Source organism: Balaenoptera physalus (assembly GCF_965194825.1).
Source record: "Balaenoptera physalus genome assembly, chromosome: 5".
In the NCBI taxonomy this organism is placed as follows: Eukaryota; Metazoa; Chordata; class Mammalia; order Artiodactyla; family Balaenopteridae; genus Balaenoptera; species Balaenoptera physalus.
In genome coordinates, this window is record NC_138884.1 from 43,698,315 (window position 1) to 43,721,788 (window position 23,474).

The window sequence follows — 23,474 nt, forward strand, 5'->3', positions numbered from 1 at the left end:
CATTGGCTGCGAGGATGGAGTGAGGATCGTGAGAGCTGGGCGTCAGGCCAGTAGAGGCGCCGCGGCGCCTGGGGGCGGGAGCGCACAGCCAGGTAGGTGGGGCGGAGGTGAGGCAGTGAGGGGTCGCGCATCAACCTCGCTCACGCTCCCAGGCGCCTGCGCGGTCGGGGAGGCAGTGATTCCGCTGGCTGTGAAGTGTTTTCGCGGCGCTGGGTTCACAGGTCGCTGCTTTCGCTGGTGCGCCTCGAGTTTAGACCACCTCTTTCTCCTCCCCAGCCCCAGCGCCCCTTGATAACTCCCACGTTTACGTAGGAGATGGGGAACTTCAAATGCAGCGCCATTCCTGTATGCGGACGGGAAGCCGAGGGTCCGGGAGGTTTAGGAGAGACTGGACGCGGCAGTTGGCTCGGCACGCGGGGAGACCGCCGCCGCGGACCCGCACGGGGCTCACACTTGCAGCCCGGCTTGGTCGCCTCCGCCCCTGCGGGGGTGCAGGAGTGTGCACGGATGGGGGTCATCCACGAATTTAAGCTTTCGCTTAAGAGAGCCTTTTAAAACTTGCACAAGGGCAACACGCGGTCTAGTTGAAGGCACTTTATATGCAGGACTTTGTACAAACGGGATAATGTCGCTTTTCATGGCTGTGATCGGACTGGCTCTCCTGCCTGAAATAAGGGGTCAGGTACCATCTGCTTCAGGAAGCCCCTTCTTGAGGAATATGTCTCTTGTTAGGTCCAGTGACCTCTACCGATTCAGATAACTGTCCCATGTGTTTGACACCCACGTTCTTTGTAAAGTATCATGACAGAAAAATCACATCAAATGAAAAGAAACGGGATCTGTCCCTTGGGTGTTCAGAGCCTTGTCTTTAGGAGGCCTATGGTGTCCTGGGGTGGATGTTGTGCTGCACCACCTAGGTCCCCCCTTCAGGACTAAAGCAGGTCTTCAGCTACTGAATGTTGGCAAAAAGAGCCACTGTCCCATGGCACGAGTCCCTTTCCAGGGGGCAGCCTGAGTCCAGTGACTGGCTGATGCAGGAGTGTAAAGGCCCAGCCCCTCACCCCAATTTAGGATTCCTTTGATTGGCCAGTCTAGCTCTAGGCACCCCCCCGCCATTGGCTGAGGTTGTGGGTGTGACTGCACCGCAGCCCAAGTTTCCCTTTGCCCAAACGTGTTGCCTTCTGTCAAGGAGTGTTAAGGGCATGCGCTATGGGGTCAGACCTACCAGCTTGTCACTCATTAGCAGTGTGCTCTTAGATAACCTACTTCTCAAAATTTTATCTAGTACTTTTGTAAAATGGGTATTATAACAATGTTTGTTATGACAGTAAATGTGATTATGTATGCAAAGCCCTTTGCACAGTATCTGAAATACAGGAAGTGCTCAGTAATACTATGTTGGTTATTATCTGACTTAAAATCCTACCACAGTAGCGATATATATTTTATATATCGGAGCAGATGTATGTATGTGAAGGGGTTAAATTATTATTTTAAATCTTGGAGATTCAGAGCTGAAAGGAAATACAGAGATGGCTCCAAAATTACAGAAATAAGCTCAACTCACTTATTTCCGTACAATGAAGAAATGGGAGGTTCAGAGAACTGCAACAATAGTGATAATTTATTGAGGGTCTTCTGTATGTCAAACACACTAATATACATCATTTCTTTCAAACTCCACAGTAACCCTGTAAGTGACATAGACACTACTGTTGCCATTTTAGAGAAGACAAAATGTCAGAGGTTAAGAAATGTGTTTAAAGTGGTGACAGCTAGCAACTGACAGAGGGGGATGCAAACTGAGAGCCATCTGATTCCTATGCCCATGGGCTCTGCAATACATCACACACTGTTTTCCTTAGAGTCCTGAAGCCAGGGTTAGAATGCCAGAAACTTGATTCAAAGTGTGATTCAACTTTCCCATGTAGCCTCCTCTCCAAAATGAGACAGGGCGGCCATAAAAGCCAGTAGGACACAATTTGCTCAAGACCAAACTGAAACAAGAGGCAGGCTAATCCAGGGGTCCCCAACCCCTGGGCCAGTACTGGTCCGTGGCCTGTTAGGAACCGGGCTGCACAGCAGGAGGTGAGCAGCCGGCCAGCGGACAAATCTTCATCTGTATTTACAGCCACTCCCCATTGCTCACATTACCGCCTGAGCTCCTCCTCCTGTCAGATCAGCAGCGGCAACAGATTCTCATAGGAGCGCGAACCCTACTGTGAACTGCGCATGCAAGGGATCTAGGTTGTGTGCTCCTTACAAGAATCCAATGCCTGATGATCTGAGGTGGAGCTGAGGCAGTGATGCCAGCACTCGGGAGCAGCTGCAAATACAGATTATCATTAGAAGAGAGGTTGGACTGTACAGAGACCATAATAAATCAATTGCTTGCAGACTCATATCAAAACCTTATCAGTGAGTGGCAGGTGAAAACAAGCTCAGGGCTCCCACTGATTCTGCATTATTTTAAGTTGTATAATTATTTCATTATATATTTACAATGTAATAATAATAGAAATAAAGTGCACAATAAATGTTATGAGCTTCAATCATCCTGAAACCATCCCACTACCCCCACCACCATTCTGTGGAAAAATTTTCTTCCATGAAACCGGTCCCTGGTGCCAAAAAGGTTGGGGACCGCTGGGCTAATCCATTACATCACTATGTAATATTATGCTACCCTGTCTCATAACTCATCAACAGCTGACATTATAAATACATGGGTCCTCATGCTGTCTATAAGGGATGATAATAAAAAACAGTAATCATATGCCAGAGTACATAAGGGATGGGAGGGGAACTGAAAGTATACACACCATTCACCTCAACCCCAGTCATCACTGCTTTCAGTCAAGAAGGTGTAGAGCTAAGCAAAGCAAGCAGCAGAGTTGCTTTACAATGCATTTTCATGGATATAACCTTGAACTCTGCTACACCTGGTGGTCTTCTTGGCAGGATTTCTAAGACTTCTGACCTCTCTTTTTTGTACAATAATCTGAACAAGCCAGGAACATTTTTATAGGCCTAAACAAAACAAAACAAGATGTTTCAAACTGGAGAGGCAAAGGCTGGCGGGGGGTGGGGGGGGAGTACATTCAAAGTCTCTGAAATCATGGAGTTATGAATCTAGCTACTGACAAACCTTGGCAAACTGTTTTATGGTATAGCTATTAAGGCTTCAAAGAAAGGAAAGACAAAGAGCTATCTGACATGCTAAGTTTTTAAGACTGTCACCCTAATAGATTATATTTTAAGAAAAGCTTTAAAGATTTTTAGATAAATCTTTAATTGACAGATTCATGGAGAGTTTCATGGAACATTAGTGTTTGGAAGTGATCAGGAAAGGTAATGACACACTTTTCTTGGTGCCACTGTCAGAAGCAGCTAGCAGTGCTCCAAGTTCATTAGATCCTCAACATGTTTGTTGACAATGGATGTTCTTGGAGCCACACTAATGCAGAAATTCATGTTTTCATAGGGTGAACACAGGCTTTTTCTTTTTCTGATTAAAGTCTTCATATTTCCACTTATAATGGAAAATTCAACTAAGTTGGTAATAAATGTGGTTCTATGTTTAAATGTGAATACTCTATATTAACTAAACAGAAATTTTATCACAGGTATAATTCTTTCCTCTTGATTACTGACTGTTCTGGCAAGAGCTCATGCCTACCTTTTAAATTCCTGAGGAACAGCCACCATACCCCATCACCCCCTTCCATCTCCTCCCCCTCCTGTGTCCAGCACCTCAGCTGTCCACCCCACTCCCCCATGCCCATTTCCTCCATTCCTTTTATTTGGTATCAAAACCACAATTTATTTCTCAGTTTTTTTAAAGTAGTTATTTTTTCTTTGACTTTCTTTTTGGTCCAATGCTATTTGTTTTATCTTTATCTTGTGCCCTGCCCATATTAGGGACAGAAGAATATAAAACTTTAAATTTCACCAATCCTTGGGAGACTTTTTCCTTGATTATTAAGGTAGCTTTTTCTTGGAGAACAGTTTTCCATGACTTCAGTTGTTGAACTTAACAGACTTGCCTTGTAGGTTTCTTTGGCAACAAATTTTAAATATTGATTTATGAAGTTAGAAAATGCAAATTTTATAAAAGAATACAAAAAGTGAACAGGCAACTTTCTTAGTAGCAAACTAAATAGATAAAAATCAAGGACAATGTGAAACAAATAATATACAAACTTTTATTCAAAGTTAATTCAAGAAAGACATATTTTGGTCATTTTTAAAGTAAGATTAATTGAAGATCTCAGAAAAATTGTATCTGATCAACACACATGGCTACTCACAGAAAGTTCTCTCTTCTGTTAATAGCAGCTAAATTTATACACACAGAAAAAATTCTTAAGACCATGCAAATTCAGTTGAATTCCATACATTCATTATATTCATCAAAAACCTGCAGTAATGTTCATGCCAAACTGTTAAGAAAAAAATTTGAAATACACACCAAAACATGACCAAGATTAAACCAAAGAAAATAATAAATAAGCATAATTTATATTTTATTTTAAAAAGTTTGGCATCACACATGTATTCAAGTGTGTTACACCAGTTCATTCCTCAGAAGTGGCATTTTAAAGTGTTAAGCATTGTTAAATATCAAAAAATACAACTCTGTTTTACAATGTAGTACTGGCATAATTCAAAGTACTGTGCCAATTATAAATAGTATAATCAAGTTTCAAACATCTTTTCAAACATATTTAAAGGAAAGCATATAGACACACATTTATATGCACACAATTTATTATACTCATGTAATCAAACATATTTTATAAAAGCAAACAGTTTTATCCCTCAACTAGTTTGTATACTTACACAGAGTTTAATACCTGTTCAAAGATTTTCAGTTCCTGTGTATACAGATTTTCAGGAGAAGGAATAAAGATGAAACTTAATTTTACAAGAACACATATTACTTTATCCCCCTTCACAAAATAATCCAGTCATTCAAGATTGGTAACTAGTCTTTGTGAAAGCAACTATTGTCCAAAGACTACAGAATAATACTGCAGTACAAGTTTCTTATTAAAATTCAGTCAGCTGCTGCTCACTGCAGAAAAAGCTTACACGGTGCATCTACCAAAAATAATCTTCAATATTTGAGGCCTATAAAGGCAGATGATCTTATCTTCTGCGGAGACTTAAAGTGCAGCTACAAGTGGAGAAGTGCTAGACTCTCAGTCACTTCATAAGTACTTGTTGAAGTCTGCTTCTTCTCATGTGTAAATGCGCTGAAAATGTCCTTCAGGCTCATAATGGTTTATCAATAACTGTGACCCCTGACCAAAGAAACGAAGAAATAAAACAGAAGTCACAGGAAGCATTCTGTATCTCTGAGAAAATACTGAAGTTTTTATATTATTACTTAAGAGGGACTGAACACATCATGATGTTTCAAAATCTCTTTCTTAGAAACTTTAGTATTACTATCATTTTAATCTAAATGACAATGAAATCTTTGTTTAAAAATTAGGGACCAAAACTGCATAAGACTATTTAATCCAGAGCTCATCTTTTGCTCTTCACAGTTACAATTAAGGGAAAATAATTTTACTCAAGAAATACTAAGATCCACTTAATACTCAAAGGGGCACAAACAGACTTTTAAGAGTGATGAATATTTTCATTACCTTGACTGTGGTGGTTTTGTGGTTATACACATATGTCAAAACTAATAAAACTGTACACTTTAAATATATGCTATTTATTCTATGTCAGATATATCTCAATAAAGCCGTTTTAAAAAATTTCACGTAATTTTGAGGAATGCTATCCTGGGATCCTACTCTGTATATCAATAGTTCTATTAGGTGTTGTTTTATACGACAAATAACAGTGATGGTTAATTAGTATAAATTTCTTTTTTCCCCACTATTAAATCTATATTAGAATGTTACTGAAACATTCTAATATTTAAAGCAATATAAATATCTATCATCAGAATAAACTATATGCAACATATACTTTTAAAGACTCATCATTATATTTATTAAAGAGTATTACCATTTGTCTTACGAAGAGAATGGACCAAACTGATATTTTATAATTCAATCAGTGCTGTGCTTAAGTAAGAAAATTACTCTGTAGCCTCACTGTAATAGTATCACATGGAGCCCTGCCAGGGCAGATGTTATAGGGCTCATATCTTTTGGATATCTGAGTAATTAAAGCCTTGCCACATTGTGAATTCCATGACACTGCATACAGATGTAGCCATATTAAATTTTATTATATGATTCCACACTGGAAAGATTTGTAATTTTGAATACAAATGACTACAGAATGACAAAAGGATACTAGTGCTTTATTTCAGAATATACATATCTGATATTAATTATTTTGAGAATAAGAAATAAGATATACTTTGAGAAAAGACTTCCTTCTTATATAGGAGAAAAACATTCTTAATGTAAAAATCATAATGATGTAATCCTTTCGTATTATAATAGAAGACTATAAGAAAACTGAACAATTATTACCTGCGTAACTTCTCCCTGTGCTCATACAAGATGACACAACTGTCCATTTATCAGTTGTTGGGTTATAATATTCTACTGATGCCAAGTTACAGGAACCATCATCCCCTCCAACTACGTATAACAGACCGTTAACTGCACAAACTCCTTTAAAAAAATTACACAGAGAGAAAACAATTATTTTAAAAATTTGGACAAATATAAGTATCCCTGCACGTGTCTGGTGAGGTGATCCAGAGACACGTACTTCCTGGAAAGAGGCAAGGAGAGAAGATGGGGGAACCCGAAAAGAATTCCTTTATATGTGAGAATCTAATACTAACTGTAAGCTCCTACTCATGTTACTTATGCAGTAGATGCTTTATATATGCATTATTTCATTTAACCTTCACAATAACCTTACTTTACAGGTTAGAAACTATTTTAATCCCCATTGTATTAAAAACAATAGAAAATTAAAAGTCAAAGAAGGTTAGTAGCTCTCCCAAAGTCAGCTTCTAAGGAAATCCTAAGGAAAAAGGAAAAATAAATATATATATTAGTAGAAAGTAAAAATGATTCTGAATTTTAATTATTATACTGACTGGTCAACCATTTTATCTCTTTAAAAGGGAAAACAGTATTATTTATTTAACTATTATGAGAATAATATATTTTTTGTATTTTTGCAAAATTCAAAACATCTAGAAAAGTATAAAGAAAAAAAGTCCACCACTAATCCTATACCGCTTAGAATCCTGATCATCGAAATTCTGGCTCTTTTCTACACATATATACTCAGACACTCCTTTTTTTTAACCCCAAAGTAGCTCATACTACACATGCTACTTTTTACTCACTCCCACCAAACAATATATACCTTGGACATTACCCCAAGTTAATAAATACAGATCTACATAATTTTTAATGGCTGCATAGTATTCCATGTATGATAATACCATAATTTGTCTTTTACTGATGGATTTTAAATTATTTTCAGCTTTTTTGCTCGTATCAATAATGTTACAATGAACAAGGATCTCTCTTGCACATTTTGCATACCTGTGCAACAATTTTCTTAATATAAATGTTTACAGAGAAAACTACTGAGTGAAAAGATAAACACCTTTTAAAAGCTCTTTATTTCAATTTATTTTTTAAAAGTATATTTAATAATTTTAAACACGATTCAGAGCTTTTATGAACTGGTACTACAGGGCATCAAAACATCCAGAAGGGTGCTGCCCACACACTGGTCTCTTTACAGACAGTTTTGCTAACACAATTAATAGGTGCTTGTAGATTTTTAACGTAACAAAATAATAAGCCCAAATCTCTACATAGCATTTAAAAGCAATAGCATCTTCTGTGCAAATGGAGTGGATCTCCTTTACTCAAACTCTGTGTGCTACTATGCTAGTCTCTCGACATGAAGCAAACTCATATCATTTTAAAGTAGTTCAAATACCTGAAATGCAAGAGCAGGATGACAATAGCTCTACATACACAAAGTATCTCCTTATTCTTATGGCTAGAAGAAATGAGCTAATTTTGATTTGAAAACAATAAAACAAGGGTAGAGAAAAAATAAGATTAGAATAATCTTTAGGAAAATAATAACAAAAGTTCAAATTGCAAATAAATTTCCTAATCCAGGAAGCACATGCACATATGCTTTTCTAACTTCATATGTGCTGGGGCCCAGATTTGTGGGTCTTACTATTAATAGTTCTGGACTATCCATAGCTGAGAGAGTTTTAGAACTTCACCAAGTACCAGTTGTACCAGTTGGATGAGGTAAAAGGTCACGTAAATTTATTTTATATTTTGCTCTTTTCAGCAAGTTCTTGCAGTCCCATATACTTGTCTCCCTTAGTGATCACATTTAAATTAAAGAGAAATTAAGAAGAACATTTCTGGGGGGATGGAGGGTGCATCTTGCAACATCATCCAGTGGTATACAGTGAGTTTGAGAATCATCAGGAACTTATTTTGGATTATAGGAACAGGCATGAAGATAATGGCATTTTTAAGAAAATGAGAATTTCCCAAAAAGACTACCCAGGTACCCTGAATCTATTTTCCATTTCTATTTCCCTTCTACAGATCTTCCTTTTAAGTAGGTAGTTCCCTACCTACTTAAGAGATCTTGAAGACCTCAGCTTTCTTAAAATTATTGTTGTTGTTATTTTAGCTTTTCCATTTTCTAGAAACCCCGAACTGTATTAAATTGAGGTTGCCTTCTTCAGGCTTCCCCTCCAGATTCAGATAAACAACTAGCTTTTTTATCTGGTATAAATATTTACTCAACTAGACTAAATTCCCTGAGAACTGGGCTCCAGAATGTGATACAGGTAGACACTCAAAAATGTCTGTGGTAAGAATGAATGAATTAAAGTATCAAATAAAGAGGGTTCTTCCTCTAATTAAGTCTCTACATTCATCACCAAAAAGTAAACTTTGACAGAAATTATAAGCTAACAGAAGGATCACATCAACCTGTTATATCCAGACACTATGTTAGGCATTCACTATATAGGATTATTACAAAAGTTTCTGCAAGTTTCTGCCTTTAAAGAGCAAGTCTATTAGGGAACTCAGATCAGTAAAAGAACAATGGAAATACACAGTGATACTCTGAATATAATTCAGTATAAATTTCATAATCATAAACTAGATAGATACCTGCATTTCTTCTACACATGTTCATATCTGCAACCTGTCTCCATGTGTTGGTGGCGGGATCATACACTTCAACACTTTTTCGTACTAAAGGGCCATCATGACCCCCAACAGCATACAATAAGTTGTTTAGCACACCAACACCTGTAAAACACAAAGAACTAAACAATAGTAGAGTAAAAGGGACAAGAAATTTATAGTATATTAGGGTTTCTTCAAATGACTTGTAAATAAAACTTTTGAAATGATTATTCATATTAAAAAGTCAATATTAAAGCATACAGCCTAAGAAATAGAAACAAATAGAATTACAAATGAGAATCTCAGTAAGAACTATTGTTCTAAAAAAGTATGTCAAATACAATAAAAATAATATGGAGGTGAAACACAGAGAGGGAAGTCCTTTACACAATTCTTTTGAAAACAACTTTCATGATAAAAGCAAACCAATATTAGAGCATAAAATCTGTAAGAAATGGATATGGAGTTGATTATTAAGCAAGTTCTCCAATAAGCACTAAAAACAAAAACCTAAAAGTAATGCCAAACAATATAATTAAATGAAACAGAAGCCTTTAACATAGCACTTTAGAAATTTTACAAAGTGAAATTTAAGTGCAGCTACCTACCAACTCTACCTGCATAATGCAAAAGACATTTTAACAGTGGCACTAAAATCAGTATATATTTTCTGATAATATAAAGAGATGCCACCATTTCACTTGTTTAATTCTTTTCCATCATTTCCATGCTTCAGTTACTAAATGAGGTTTCTATTCACCTGCTCCGCTCCGTCTGGTGCTCATTTCTGCTATATAGGTCCACTCATTTGCTGTGGCGCTGTAGCATTCTACTGTGCTGAGACACTGACGTGAAGCTCCGTCATAACCCCCGACAGCATAAAGCAGACCTAAACATGGAATCACAGAGAAAGCCAAATTCATAAAAAGCTATTTTTTCAAGTCAGGAAATAATATATTTTCCTCCTTGGTAGCACAGTTTACCTTTAAAGTATTAGGAACTATTTAAAATCTTGCCTAATGGTGATAGGTGGACTTACCAAATCATATTATGAAGATCTGCAGAATATATATGATATTAATTTAACACTTTCATCAATAATCTGACTGACAGAACAAGAGAGTACACTCAGTACACCTTTGGATACACACTATTTGGTAAGTGAACATCCTGGAAAACCAAATTAAATATCAAAGTTATCTTAGTAAATTGAAAAAAAAAGTTGAATCAAGAGTCAGTACCAGTATACAATGGAATATTATTTGGCAATAAAAACAAATGAAGTACTGGTAAAATGCTACAGCATGAACAAACCTTGAACATTATGCCAAGTCAAAGAAGCCAGTCACAAAGGACCACATACTGTATGATTTCATTAATATGACATGTCTCTAAGTGGAAAATTTATAGAGAGACAGAAAAGTAGATAGTGTTTGCTGAGGGCTGGGAGGATGGGGATGATAGCCAAGGGGAGTAGGACCGCTTTGGGGGGTAATAAAAATGTTCTAAAATGAATTGTTATGACAGATGAACACTGGATTGTATACTTTAAATGCGTGAATTGTGTGGTATGTGAATTCTATCTCAGTAAAGCTGGTAAAAGAAAAGTTGGTGCAGAGGATTATACCCACCATGGGGAGGGGGGTGGGAACCCACAAATTTGCTCAACCAAGTAAAAAAAAAATCATACTAATTAAACTCTTTTGGGGGACAAAGTAGGATATAAATAAATAACTGTGGCAACCCATCCCTTAAATGTTGAACAGCCCTCCTCCAGATGTAAAATTTCATATTCATGCCATCTGGTTTGTTCCCCAGATGACTGTATTAAAGTCAGTTAATAATATTACACAGGTTACACAGAGAGAGGGAGGGGGACCAGAGGGCGGGCGTGCCTTATTTTAAAAAGGGATAACTAGCGTTTTCCAATAGCCACTATTTCCCTTTTAAATGGCACTTTGGTTGTCCATTTAGAAAACCAGAGTCTGGGTTACGGGAAGAACCACTCACAACCGCCGGGAAGCCGACCCACCTCCAACTACGGCGACACCCACACTGCTTCTCCTCGTGTTCATGGGGGCCACGTGGAACCACTCGTTAGACTTGATGTTGTAAGCCTCCACCGAGGACAGCCCTGTAATAAACAAAGCACAACGCACTGCACCTCAGGTTCCTTATATGTATTAAAGTGGGCCAAAATCCAATTATGTGACGAAGAGGAATTATGTGGGCCAAAATCCAATTATGTGACGAAGAGGAATAGTGAGCTCCTACGCAAGCTACTGACATTTACTGGCTTTTTAAACTTGGGAAGATGACTGACACTGAAGCATGAGAAAGAAAATTTACATACTGAGCACTCTTAACATCATTTAAAGGAATTCTGGATGGAAATTTTAAACTTATCTTCACAATACCTGTTAAAACATTCAAATGCCTCCTAATTTTGCTAGGCCTTGTTCCATAAATGTGATCGCTATGTTAATTCTAACAGCAATGTAGGAAAGATAAAAGAAAATTGCCTGTACTCCCGTCAAAGCCTCCCACGGCATATAAAAGTCCGTTCAACACAGCAGCCCCCAGGGTGCTTCTCCGGTCTCGCATGTTAGCAACACTGGTCCACTGATCTTTCACGGGGTCATAGGAATCCACAGTGCGGACCCTTAAGGAGCCATTAAAGCCACCGACAGCAAAAACGAGTCCAGCCATGTAGACCATCCCTGAAAAAGAAATATAGCAGTTAATGATGCATGTGCAACCCAACTGCTACCACCATCTAAAGACTGCATTCCAAACAGTCTACAGCTGTTGTCAGAACAGAAGTCCCCCTTAGGAGAAGCCTGGTTGAATAGGCCCTAAGAAACGCTATTCATTAGCGAGAATATAGAATGAATAGACTGTGCTCCTTACTACTACGGAAAAATGCAATGGCATGGGCTGAGGTACTATTTTGGCTCTTGGCTTCTTCAAAGACTTACTTACAGACGTAAACAATGAGCCAATATTTTCCAACTACTTGAACCTGTACACATCTCCCATGGCTTTCAATTTTGGACCTTCTACTCAAAAATACCAGACCAAGTGCTCTTCAAAAGAATCAAGGGCATGAAAGATAAGGAAAGACTACGGAACTGTCACAGATCAGAAGAGACTAAGAAAACATGACAACTAAATGCAATATAACAAGGGAGGATCAAGATGGCAGAGTAGGAGGACATGGAGCTCACCTCACCCACAAACGCATCAAACATACATCTACATGTGGAACAATTCTCACAGAAAACCAACTGGAAACTGGCAGAAGATCTCTTTTACAACAAAAGCTGCAAGAAAGATCTCCACATAACCCGGCAGGATGGGGGGAAAAAGGCATTCAGAACAGGACTGGCACCCCTGGGAGGGATCTGTGAAGGAGGGAAGGTCCACACAGGCAGGACCTCGCCCTGGGGAGCCCCTCTGCCTGCTACAAAGTCTGCCAGGACAGATAGAGGGACTGGAGGTGTTACAGACCCGGGTTCTTGGACTCTTTAAGCAACAGAAATTGATAAGAGGCCAGATGAGGAATTCAGGCAAGGCTTTATTGGGACTTGTGCTTAGCACGAGGGAGCAAAAACAAGTAACAGGTTCCCTTTCTTGCTCCCTGAGGAGAGGGAAGCTGTTTCCTTAAGTGGGGTGAGGGTGGGGGCACATTGGTGGCTTGGGCTGGAGGCGTGGCTTAGGTGGTCTGCCCACCCCTTGATGGTGGTGTGTGCAGGGATCATGCCCAGTACCCTGCTTTTGCTCCTAGCACTTCAGAAGTGGCGGTTGGGTTTTGGCCTTATTATTCATAATTACCCTGACTACGCAGGTGCGCAGTTATTTTTAGTCCCTTAGAGTTTCTTTGTATTGTGTTGCTCAAGGAGATGTTTGTCCAGGTGCAAGCACTGCAGTAAAGGGTCCCAGGTCCCAGCCTGTCTCAGAGGGGCCTGGTCTCTGCTCTCAAGGAGTGTGTGGGTGCTGGTTTACTAGCAATCAGAGCAGAGCTGATAGCTGCAACCTCGCCATGCTTCCCAGTCTGAAATGCATGATGGGCAGGGGTGCTAGTATGCACAGCGGCTAGATGCTGAGTCTTGGGCAGACAGGCCCGGGAAGAGGACTCTATCTACTTGCATGGAGACAGCTTGGAGGGCCTGGGGTATGGCCTTATCAAACCTCAGAGCCCACTGTCAGCATTCACACCACGGGGGAGGGTCCAGATCCAGTGGACATTGTTGGTGCACACACTGGGTCACACCACAGAAATGCATGTCTTGGGTGGACAGCCCCTTGGGAGGAATATACAGGGGTTCCTTTTCTGGCTGGAGCACTCTAGTTCTGCCCAGACCACACTGAAGCTTGGAGCCAGATCTAGGGCAGACAGGTCCTGGGAGAGGCCTGCCACAGAGGCAGCCCAGGTCCCAGGTGGCAGCACAACCACCTTGACTCTGCAGCCACAGTACCCCAGCCCCCAGCACCAGCCCACTCCACACCACACACCATAGCCTAGCACTAGATCTGGGACGAACACAGTGGAGAAAGGGACACGACCTTGGGCTGCTTCTGGGCAGAATTGCAGATGACTGCAGAGGCGGTGCATCGGTTCACTGTGACCACATGGGCCTCACTTGCTTCAGCACTCACCTCCTTTGCAACAGAGCAAGGGCAACGGAGCCATATCAAATCTGAGACTCAGGGTTTCTACTCAAACAACTGGGGAGCAGACCTTGCCCCTGACAAGGCTGTGACATCCACAGAGAAAAGAGGAGGCTGTGCCCAATATCCAGGGCAGGCTCTAGACACCACAACTCCAATCACACCCCCTTATCAAGGGGATAATGGCCAGCACACTCTGAGGAAAGATATGGTTGGCATACAGCCCTTGCACCAAAAATATTGGACTTACACAGTCTACACAGGGATGCTCCCACATAAAAACAGCCCTTTAAGACCACAATAGACAACTGTTTCTCCTAAATTCATAGAGACAGACAAAGTCAAGTAAAATAAAAAAGCAGAGGAACTACTCCCAATTAAAAGAACAAGAGAAATCCCCTGAAAGAACAAATAATGAAACAGACCTCTCCAATCTACCAGACTCCTAGTTCAAAAAGGAGGTAATAAAGATGCTGAAGGAATTAAAGATTATCGATAGAAATGCAGATCACTATAACAAGGAACTAGAAACTATAAAATGAACCAGTCAAAACTAGACAACTCAATTGCAGAGATAAAAACAAATCCAGAGGCAATGAACTGTAGACTAAATAATGCAGAAGAACGAATAAGTGATCTGGAAGATAGAATGATGGAAATCACCCAATCAGAGCAGCAGACAGAAAGACAAATGAAAAAAAAAACAAACAAAAAAACCCCAAAGTAACATACAAGATCTATGGGATAATATAAAGCATACCTATGCAAAATAGGGGGGTTGCAGAAAGAGAAAAAGGTCTCAAAAATGTATTTGAAGAAATTATGGCTGAAAACTTCCCAAACTTAAGAAGGAAACAGATATCCAGGTAGAGGAAGCACAGAGGGTCCCAAACAAGATGAACCCAATCACACCCACACCAACACATTTCATAATTAAAATGGCAAAAGAGATACTGTAAAAAACTGATACTGTAAAAAACTAGAAATCAACCACAAAAAGAAAAACGGGAAAAAACCAAACACATGGAGACTAAACAACATGCTACTAAAAAACCAATGGTCACTGATGCAATCAAATAAGAAATCAGAAAATGCTTTGAGACAAATGACAATGAAAAACACAACCTTACAAAATTTATGGGATACAGCAAAAGCAGTTCTAAGAGAGAAGTTCATACCCACACAGGCCTTCCTCAAGAAAAAAACTCAAATAAAAAACCTAACCTATCACCTAAAAGAATCAGAACAAGAAGAACAAACAAAACCAAGGTCAGCAGAAGGAAAAATAATAAGGATAAAAGAGGAAATGAAGAAAATGAAGATCAAAAAAAACAACAGGAAAGATCAATAAAACCAAGAGCTGGTTTTTAGAAAAGATAAACAAAATTGACAAACCTCTAGCTAGGCTCACCAAGAAGAAAAGAGAGTGGATCCAAATAAAATAAGAAATGAAAGAGGAGAGATAACAACCACAGAAATAAAAAAAAATCATAAGAGAATACCGTGAACAGTTATATAATGACAAATTGGACCTCCTAGAAGAAATGGAAAAGTTTCGAGAAACATATAACTGGCCAAAACTGAGTCAAGAAGGAACAGATAATTTGAACAGACTGATTATTAGAAGTGAAATAGAATCTGTAATGAAAACAACTCCCTGCGAACAAAAGGCCAGGACCATACAGCTTACCTATCCTTCTCAAACTATTCCAAAAAATTACAGAGTAAGGAACACTTCTAAAGTCATCGTATGAGGGCACCATCACCCTGATACCAAAACCAAACAAAGACACTACAAAAAAAGAAAATTACAGGCCAATATCTCTGAAGAATACAGATGCAAAATTCCTCAACAAAATATTAGCAAACCAAATCCAACAATACAGAGAAAGGATCATATCTCATGATCAAGCTGGATTCATTCCAGGGTAAAAAGGATGGTTCAACATATGCAAATCAATCAATATGATACACCACCTTAACAAAAGGAAAGAAAAAAACCACAGGATCATATCAATAGACACAGAATAAGCATTTGATAAAATTCAACATCCACTCATGACAAAAACTCTCACCAAAGTGGGTATAAAGGGAACATATCTCAACATAATAAAAGCCATTTATGACAAAGCCACAGCCAACATAATACTCAATGGTGAAAAGCTGAAAAACTTCCTGCTAAATTCAGGAACAGGACAAGGATGTCCACTATTACCACTTCTATTCAATATTGTATTGGAAGTCCTAGCCACAGAAATCAGACAAGAAAAAGAAATAAAATGTATCCAAATTGGAAGTGAAGAGGTAAAACTGTCACTATTTGCAGATGACGTGACACACTATATAGAGAACCCTAAAGACTCCACACGAAAAGTATTAGAACAAATAAATTCAGCAAGGTGGCAGGATACAAGACTAATATACAGAAATCTGTTGCATTCCTTTACACAACAACAAAGTATCAGAAAGAGAAAGAAAAAAAAAATCCCATTTAAAATCCCAACAACCTAAGAATAAACTTAACCAAGGAGATGAAAGACCTATACACTCAAAACTATAAAACAATGATAAAGGAAGCTGAAGATAATTCAAAGAACTGGAAAGAAATCTCATGCTCTTGGAAAAATTAATATTGTTAAAATGACCATGATTTACAGATTAAATGCAATCCTTATCAGAATATCCATGATATTTTTCAAAGAACTAGAACAAATAATACTAAAACTTATATGGAACCACGAAAGACCCAGAAATGCCAAAGAAATCCTGAGGAAAAAGAACAAAGCTGGAGGCATAACTCTTCCAGACTTAGACACTACTACAAAGCTACAGTAATCAAAACAGCATGGTATTGGCACAAAAACAGACATATAGATCAATGGAAGTGAACAGAGAGCCCAGAAATAAACCCACACACCTATGGTCAATTAATCCACGACAAAGGAGACAAAACTGTGTAATGGAGAAAAGACAGTCTCTTCAACAAGTAGTGTTGGGAAAGCTGGACAGCTGCATGTAAATCAATGAAATTAGAACACTCCCTCACACCATATACAAAAGTAAACATAAAATGGTTTAAAGACTTAAATGTAAGACATGATACCATAAAACTCCTAGGAGAGAACATAGGTGAAACATTCTTGGAAATAAATCATAGCATTATTTTCTTAGAGAAGTTTCCCAAGGCAAAAGAAATAAAGGCAAAAATAAACAATAGGACCTAATCAAACTTAAAAGCTTTTGCACAGCAAAGGAAACCATCAACAAAATAAAAGACAACCTACGGAATGGAGAAAATATTTGCAAACGATGCGACTGACAAGGGGTTAATAACCCAGATATACAAATAGCTCATACTATTCAAAAAAAACCCCCACAACCCAATCAGAAAATAGGCAGAAACCTAAATAGACATTTCTCCAAAGAAGATATATAGATGGCCAATAGGCACATGAAAAAGATGCTCAACATCTCTAATTATTAAAGAAATGCAAATCAAAACCACAATGAGGTCTCACCTCACAGTGGTCAGAATGGCTAACATCAAAAAGTCTACAAGTAATAAATGCTGGAGAGGATGTGAAGAAAAGGGAACCCTACTGTTGGTGGGAACGTAAATTGGTGCAGCCAGTATGGAAAATGGTATGGAGTTTCCTTAAAAAACTGAAAATATAACTACGATATGATCCAGCAATCCCACACTTGGGCATATATCTGGAAAAGATGAAAACTGTCATTTGTAAAGATACATGCACCTCAATGTTCAGAGTAGCACTATTTATTGGGTTGGCCAAAAAGTTCATTTGGGTTTTTCTGTAACCTTATGGTAAAACCTGAATGAACTTTTTGGTCAACCCAATACAATAGTCTAGACATGGAAACAACCCAAGTGCCCGTCAACAGATGATTGGTTTAAGAAGATGTGTTATATATACAATGGAATATTACTCAGCCATAACAAAGAATGAAATACTGCCATTTGCAGCAACATGAGTGGACCTAGAGAATATTATACTAAGTAAAGTCAGACAGACAAATACTACATGACATCACTTAAAATGTGGAATCTAAAAAAATGAAACAAACAAATCTACATACAAAAGAGACTCACAGACATAGGAAATAAATTTATGGTTACCAAAGGGATAAATTAGGAGTATGGGATTAACGGATACAAACTACTACACATAAAATAGATAAGCAACAAGGATTTACTGTATAGCACAGAGAACTATATTCAATATTTTGTAACAATGTATAATGGAAAATAGTCTAAAATAAATATAAGTGAATCACTTTGCTGCATATCTGAAACTAACACAATATTGTAAATCAACTATACTTCAATTATAAATAAATGCATGCATGCATTCAATGTGGGATCCTGAACTAGAATAAGAACATTAATAGAAAGAATGATAAGATACAGTAAGTCTGTAGTTTAGATACATGCACCTTAATGTTCAGAGTAGCACTATTTATTGGGTTGGCCAAAAAGTTCGGGTTTTTCTGTAACCTTATAGAAAAACCTGAACGAACTTTTTGGCCAACCCAATACAATAGCCAAGACATGGAAACAACCCAACTGCCCATCAACAGATGATTGGTTTAAGAAGATGTGTTACATATACAATGGAATATTACTCAGCCATAACAAAGAATGAAATACTGCCATTTGCAGCAACATGGGTGGACCTAGAGAATACCATACTAAGTAATAGTAATATGCCAATGTTAATTTCTTAGTTTTGATAACTGCATCACAGTTTTATAAGATATTAATATTAGGGAATTACACACACACAAATAATTTCTGAGTAAGGCTTTTATACACGAGAAACAAATCTTTAAGTCCAAGGACAAAATTCTGATGTACAGGAATTCATAAAAAGTAAGGTTGTTAAATGGCAAAAATAACATAAAAATAATGCAAGTAAAGTCAGAAGATAAAAGATTAATACAAATAAACATTCACACCACAAATGACAAAAAGACTACTTCCCTTAAAGTATCAAATCAATAAAATAGTATAATAAAAAAATGGCAAGAATCATGAACTGACCATTCAGAAAGATGTTTAACTTTCCTCATAATAAAAGTGCAAAGTAGATAATGAGATAGCATTTTTCACCTACCAGATTGCAAAACTCAATTTAATTATAAGGTGTTCTAGGGTATGTAGGGAAATTTGTACCTTCATATTTTACTGTTAGTGGAAGTAATAATTGGTGTATCTTCCTTGTATACTCTTTTAATCATTAATTCTAGTTCTAGAGTTTTATCCCACTAAAATATATTAGGATACATACATAATAATGTATGTATAAGGAATTCATTGCAGTACTATTTATAACATAAGATTAAAAACAATTTTAATGTTCAATTAAAAGCTAGTAAAAATTATACTACATCCAGATCCCTGTCCAACATACTAGACAGCTCGAAAGGAATGAGTTAACTCTATGCTGTTATGTAACAGTTGCTAGGATATATTGTTAAAGGACTACCATGATAGAAATGTTCTGTTACACTTAGAACTCATTTGCTATGAGAGCTATGATTTATGGATCCAGGTTTGAGTCACAGGAAGAATCCTTAGAATTTGCAACTGCCTCTTCTGATCACAGTTTTGGATAAATAAAGTCTATTTCAACAAATGTTTGTAAAACAGATGCTTGGAAAAAGGAAACTGTGGCTTATTAGCTAAGTCAGGAATCTCTTAGAACTAAGGGTCCCAACCTAAAGAATTCTCAACACTTCAGCAAAGGTAACTGGGAAAATATCCAGCAAATTGCTAGCTACTCCACTTTATACTAGAGAATCAGGAAAATATGTAAATTGAAGACAGAGCAGCTATCCCCATCGATGTCTTATGAGTTGCACGGTGCTCCTCAATCACTCTGTAATCACATGGCAATTTTAATCAAAGCTTTTCCAATAAAGATTCTTCTAGTTAATAAAATAAGACCTGAGAGAGAAGCTCCCAATGACCCAGCAATAGGGAAATGACCGCAATGCATGATGCTTACCTGCCCTACATCTCCTGGAAGGCAATTCTGCTACTTGGTGCCATCGTTCTTCTTTGAAGTCATAGCATTCCACACTGCGGATAGCCTTTGGTGCTTGGCCCCCAACCACCACCATTAACTGCAAGGGCAGAAGTAGAGGCACTTGAACCAACAACTACTGCATATTCAGGGATTTAAAATGTCTTACAAAGACAATGACGTGGAGAATATTAGGATGAAGATGGTAGGGGGAGCTGGGGGAAAACAACCACCTCATCAACATTTAATAAACATCAACAAAGGGGACACATGTATGTTAGAACTACAGTTCTATTTTCTAGCACATTTAGTCAAAAATAAGGATATCAGAAACTAAGTTTCTGATCCTTCAAGCAAAAGCAGTATTTAAGCCAAAAACAGCAGGCAGTCAGCACTGGCAAGGCTGCAGTGTCATAGGGCTTGCTATAAACTAGATCCCAGCTTTGTAAGGACCAGGGATTAGATCTCCACAATCTAGGAAAGCAGACAGAAGTGATATTTATGTTAGGGGGTAGGTGAGATGAAAAGGACAATAAGGTATTAAAGAAAGATGGAAGAAGGAAAAAAAAAACCTATTGAAAAAGGAGGACTAATTGAATTGTTCACAAGAGAGCACAGATTCCCAGATGTCAAGTAAAGAGACCTCCCTGGATGCCCCACAAATAAAACAACCAAGAGGACAGATAATGGAGATACTAGAAATCATAACGAATGAATGAACAACAGTCCAGCACTGAGAATAAGTGAGGTCGATAAACTTCTTCAATTCAATTCAATCCAACAAGTATTTATTAAGTGCCTATCTTCCATATTTGATCAGAACTGTGCTAAGATGTTCTACATAAGAAATGTAAGACAGGGTCTCTACCCCCAAGAGCTATTAGATATCACTAAGGAGACAAGACTCTAAAGTACTTCAAGAACTATATACAATTATATGTGACCAGAAAGCTATGATTGGTTATAGACATTAATTGCTATTCCTGATCAGAAAATGAAACATAGCCATAATTTAGTGAAAGCTTCCTGGAGGGAGTGGAACCTTGAGAGATAGATGGGATTTAGCAATCAATGTGTTTGTCTTTTAATGAGTATAAGTGGGCACACTGGGCACTCTTCGGAAACACTGAAAACACAGCTGTCAATTCAGAAGAACGTAAAAGTTAATGATGTCACGTGTAGAACACTGTAAAGAATGGCAAGGACCTGTCAAGGGAAAAGTGAGATGACAGGAAAAACGGATGTTCAAAAGAAACAAAAAATCAAAACAAACAGAAGATGGAATGACTCATGCATACAAAAAGGGAAGGTTTGCAACCTTGACTGAGCAACGACCTACCTGTACTTGGAAGTATAGAAAGATAGGTACACAGAAATCAGAATAAATCTTGTTTCCAAAAAGAAGCCTATTTTAGTAATTTATTTACTGGAAAGTATAAAGAATTTTAAAGGTCTTAAAAAGAAGACTGAATGTAGCACAGTTATATAATTTTTTTCAGACCTGCCATTCTTCTAGTGTTGAATACAAATAAATAAAAGGAAGAATTAACAAAGAAAATCTGCAATACCCTTCCCTCCTAATCCCAAAGGGAAAAAAGGGAGGGGCAAGGTTATGAAATCGCAGAGGTGCAACAGACAGTAAGATCAATCCTGTATCTAGAGGTCTACAGAAGACCTACCTGTGCTTAACTTTTAAACTCTGCTTGGCAGTTAGATAACATTTGAAAGAGGTTTGGTTAACATCTCTGATGAAGATCAGTTTAAAAAAATCTCTGAAGGGAATACTTTTCAAATAATCCTTGAGAAACAATACAGTTTATTAGATTTCATGATTCTCAACTATGAATCTTGTGATTTCCACACAGTAGTTCACTTCTTGTAGATCAAAATGAGGATGGAAGGGAATATGTGCTACCGAATATAGAGAAAGGTAGTAATATCTGTCCTTTACTCACCCAAGAGAAGTAAAATGGAGTGAGGATTTGGAACTCCAGGAATCAGAGATAATGGGGAAAGGAAGAATGTATAATGGGAAGACAAGAGCAGGAGAGCAGGGATATTTGTATGAGATCAAGAGACGGTGATAAAAACCACTGTGCTACTAGCATCGAAAGAGGTGTCATGACTCTGACACCCCAATTATTTGTGACGCCTGATCTGAGAAACATCATACTAGTTTATGCTAATGCAAAGGAATAGAAAACTGGGAAGACATTTGTATGGAAAAGTTAAATGTGATGTATTTAAGGAAGGCAAGAGGTCGGGAGTTACACGAATTCAAGTGACCATCCTGAAATGTAGATCAATTAAACTTTGTTCTTTCATTTTCTTCACCTATTAAATATTAGTTTAAAATTGCCTCCTGAAATACCAAGTTTCATAATTTTCCAACTGGAAATCTTAATAGATATCCCGGGTAAAAAAAATAAAAATATATATACAGAAATAATAAGATAGCATTTGTAAAAATACAGATTCCAAAGATAAAAAGAAGCTAACAACAAAGCACAGTAGCAAAACATATACAGTTTTTCATTATACTGTCCAAATCCAAGAGTGCCTTACACAATCCCAAGACGGTTTACTGACGATACAAAACTAATACCTGAGATATAAAAAGATCTTTCATGCAAATTAGTACGCATCCACAGAATCAGAGCCTAATTAGTCACTGTCATGGTAGAAACATTATCTATTATTCCAGCATTGCAACCACATTTTGTCTCATAGGTCTTACCACGATTATGATATGTCAGCAAGAGAAATTAATCTTTGCCTCATTCTTACCTACGTATTTAGAATTAATCTTGAGTACAACCACTCTAAAATGACAAACAGTGCTATTGAAAAAAGTGTCCAACACAAGTACTTCTGCAAAAACATGTGCAGATAAATAAACTTTGAGGAGAGACTATGCAAATGCAAAATCAGGAGCTGAGTAGCTCCCTGCTACCTGTCAGGTCTGCAACCCTCCTCCCCAGCCACCCTGAGAGAACAGAAGAGAACCTTCGTGGATCAGCATACCCACCACAAAATCAGAGCTAAAGAACTGAGAAACCGAAAGTTTAATACAGTTAGGAGGGTCACTCCAAAGCCACAACCAGAGAAGCCCAGAGAGTGTCAACTGAACAGATGATCACAACTCTACATAAGCGAAAATACTTGATAGGATTTTACCAAAGACTCTTTAGAATGCTTTCAAAAGTGACATGCTTATTACAGAAATTAGAAGAGAATTAGTTTTCACTCTAAAGGTTAAGGCATAGCTAAAGATAGCAAAGCTAAAGATGCCAGCAGAGGGAATATGCAAGTTAAGAAGAGATCTTTTACAAATATGAAATGTTTAAAAAGTATTAAAGATAAAACAAGCTATTTAGAAGGAAGTTAAAAAGACCAGCATAAAAGAAATAATAATTCAAATGGGCTAAGGCTATGAACAACTTTTATAAATCTATTTTTTTGTAAGAACAATAACTGACACCAAATAATATGGACAAATATGAAGTAATGAAGACTTATAGAGATGGCTACTTATAAAAGGAGGTAAAAGGGTATTTGGAAAATGTAAACA

The 23,474-nt window shown here is 37.8% G+C and overlaps 1 protein-coding gene across 7 annotated transcripts in view; it reads right to left on the reverse strand.

The window, feature by feature from the left end:
* Nucleotides 1–4,191: 4,191 nt before the first annotated feature.
* The window catches only part of KLHL2 (kelch like family member 2), a 128,105-nt gene continuing 108,822 nt past the window's right edge, over nt 4,192–23,474 (reverse strand). For 3 of the 7 annotated variants that reach the window (XM_082463641.1, XM_082463642.1, XM_082463645.1), the window contains 7 exons: nt 19,886–20,003; nt 11,708–11,905; nt 11,218–11,319; nt 9,946–10,074; nt 9,168–9,308; nt 6,507–6,650; nt 4,192–5,306 (listed from right to left, as the gene is read on the reverse strand). In XM_082463641.1, coding sequence (XP_082319767.1) covers nt 5,278–5,306; nt 6,507–6,650; nt 9,168–9,308; nt 9,946–10,074; nt 11,218–11,319; nt 11,708–11,905; nt 19,886–20,003 — 861 coding nt within the window. In that variant the 3' untranslated portion in view covers nt 4,192–5,277. The other 4 variants (XR_014264168.1, XM_082463643.1, XR_014264167.1 and 1 more) reach the window with 4 other exon arrangements.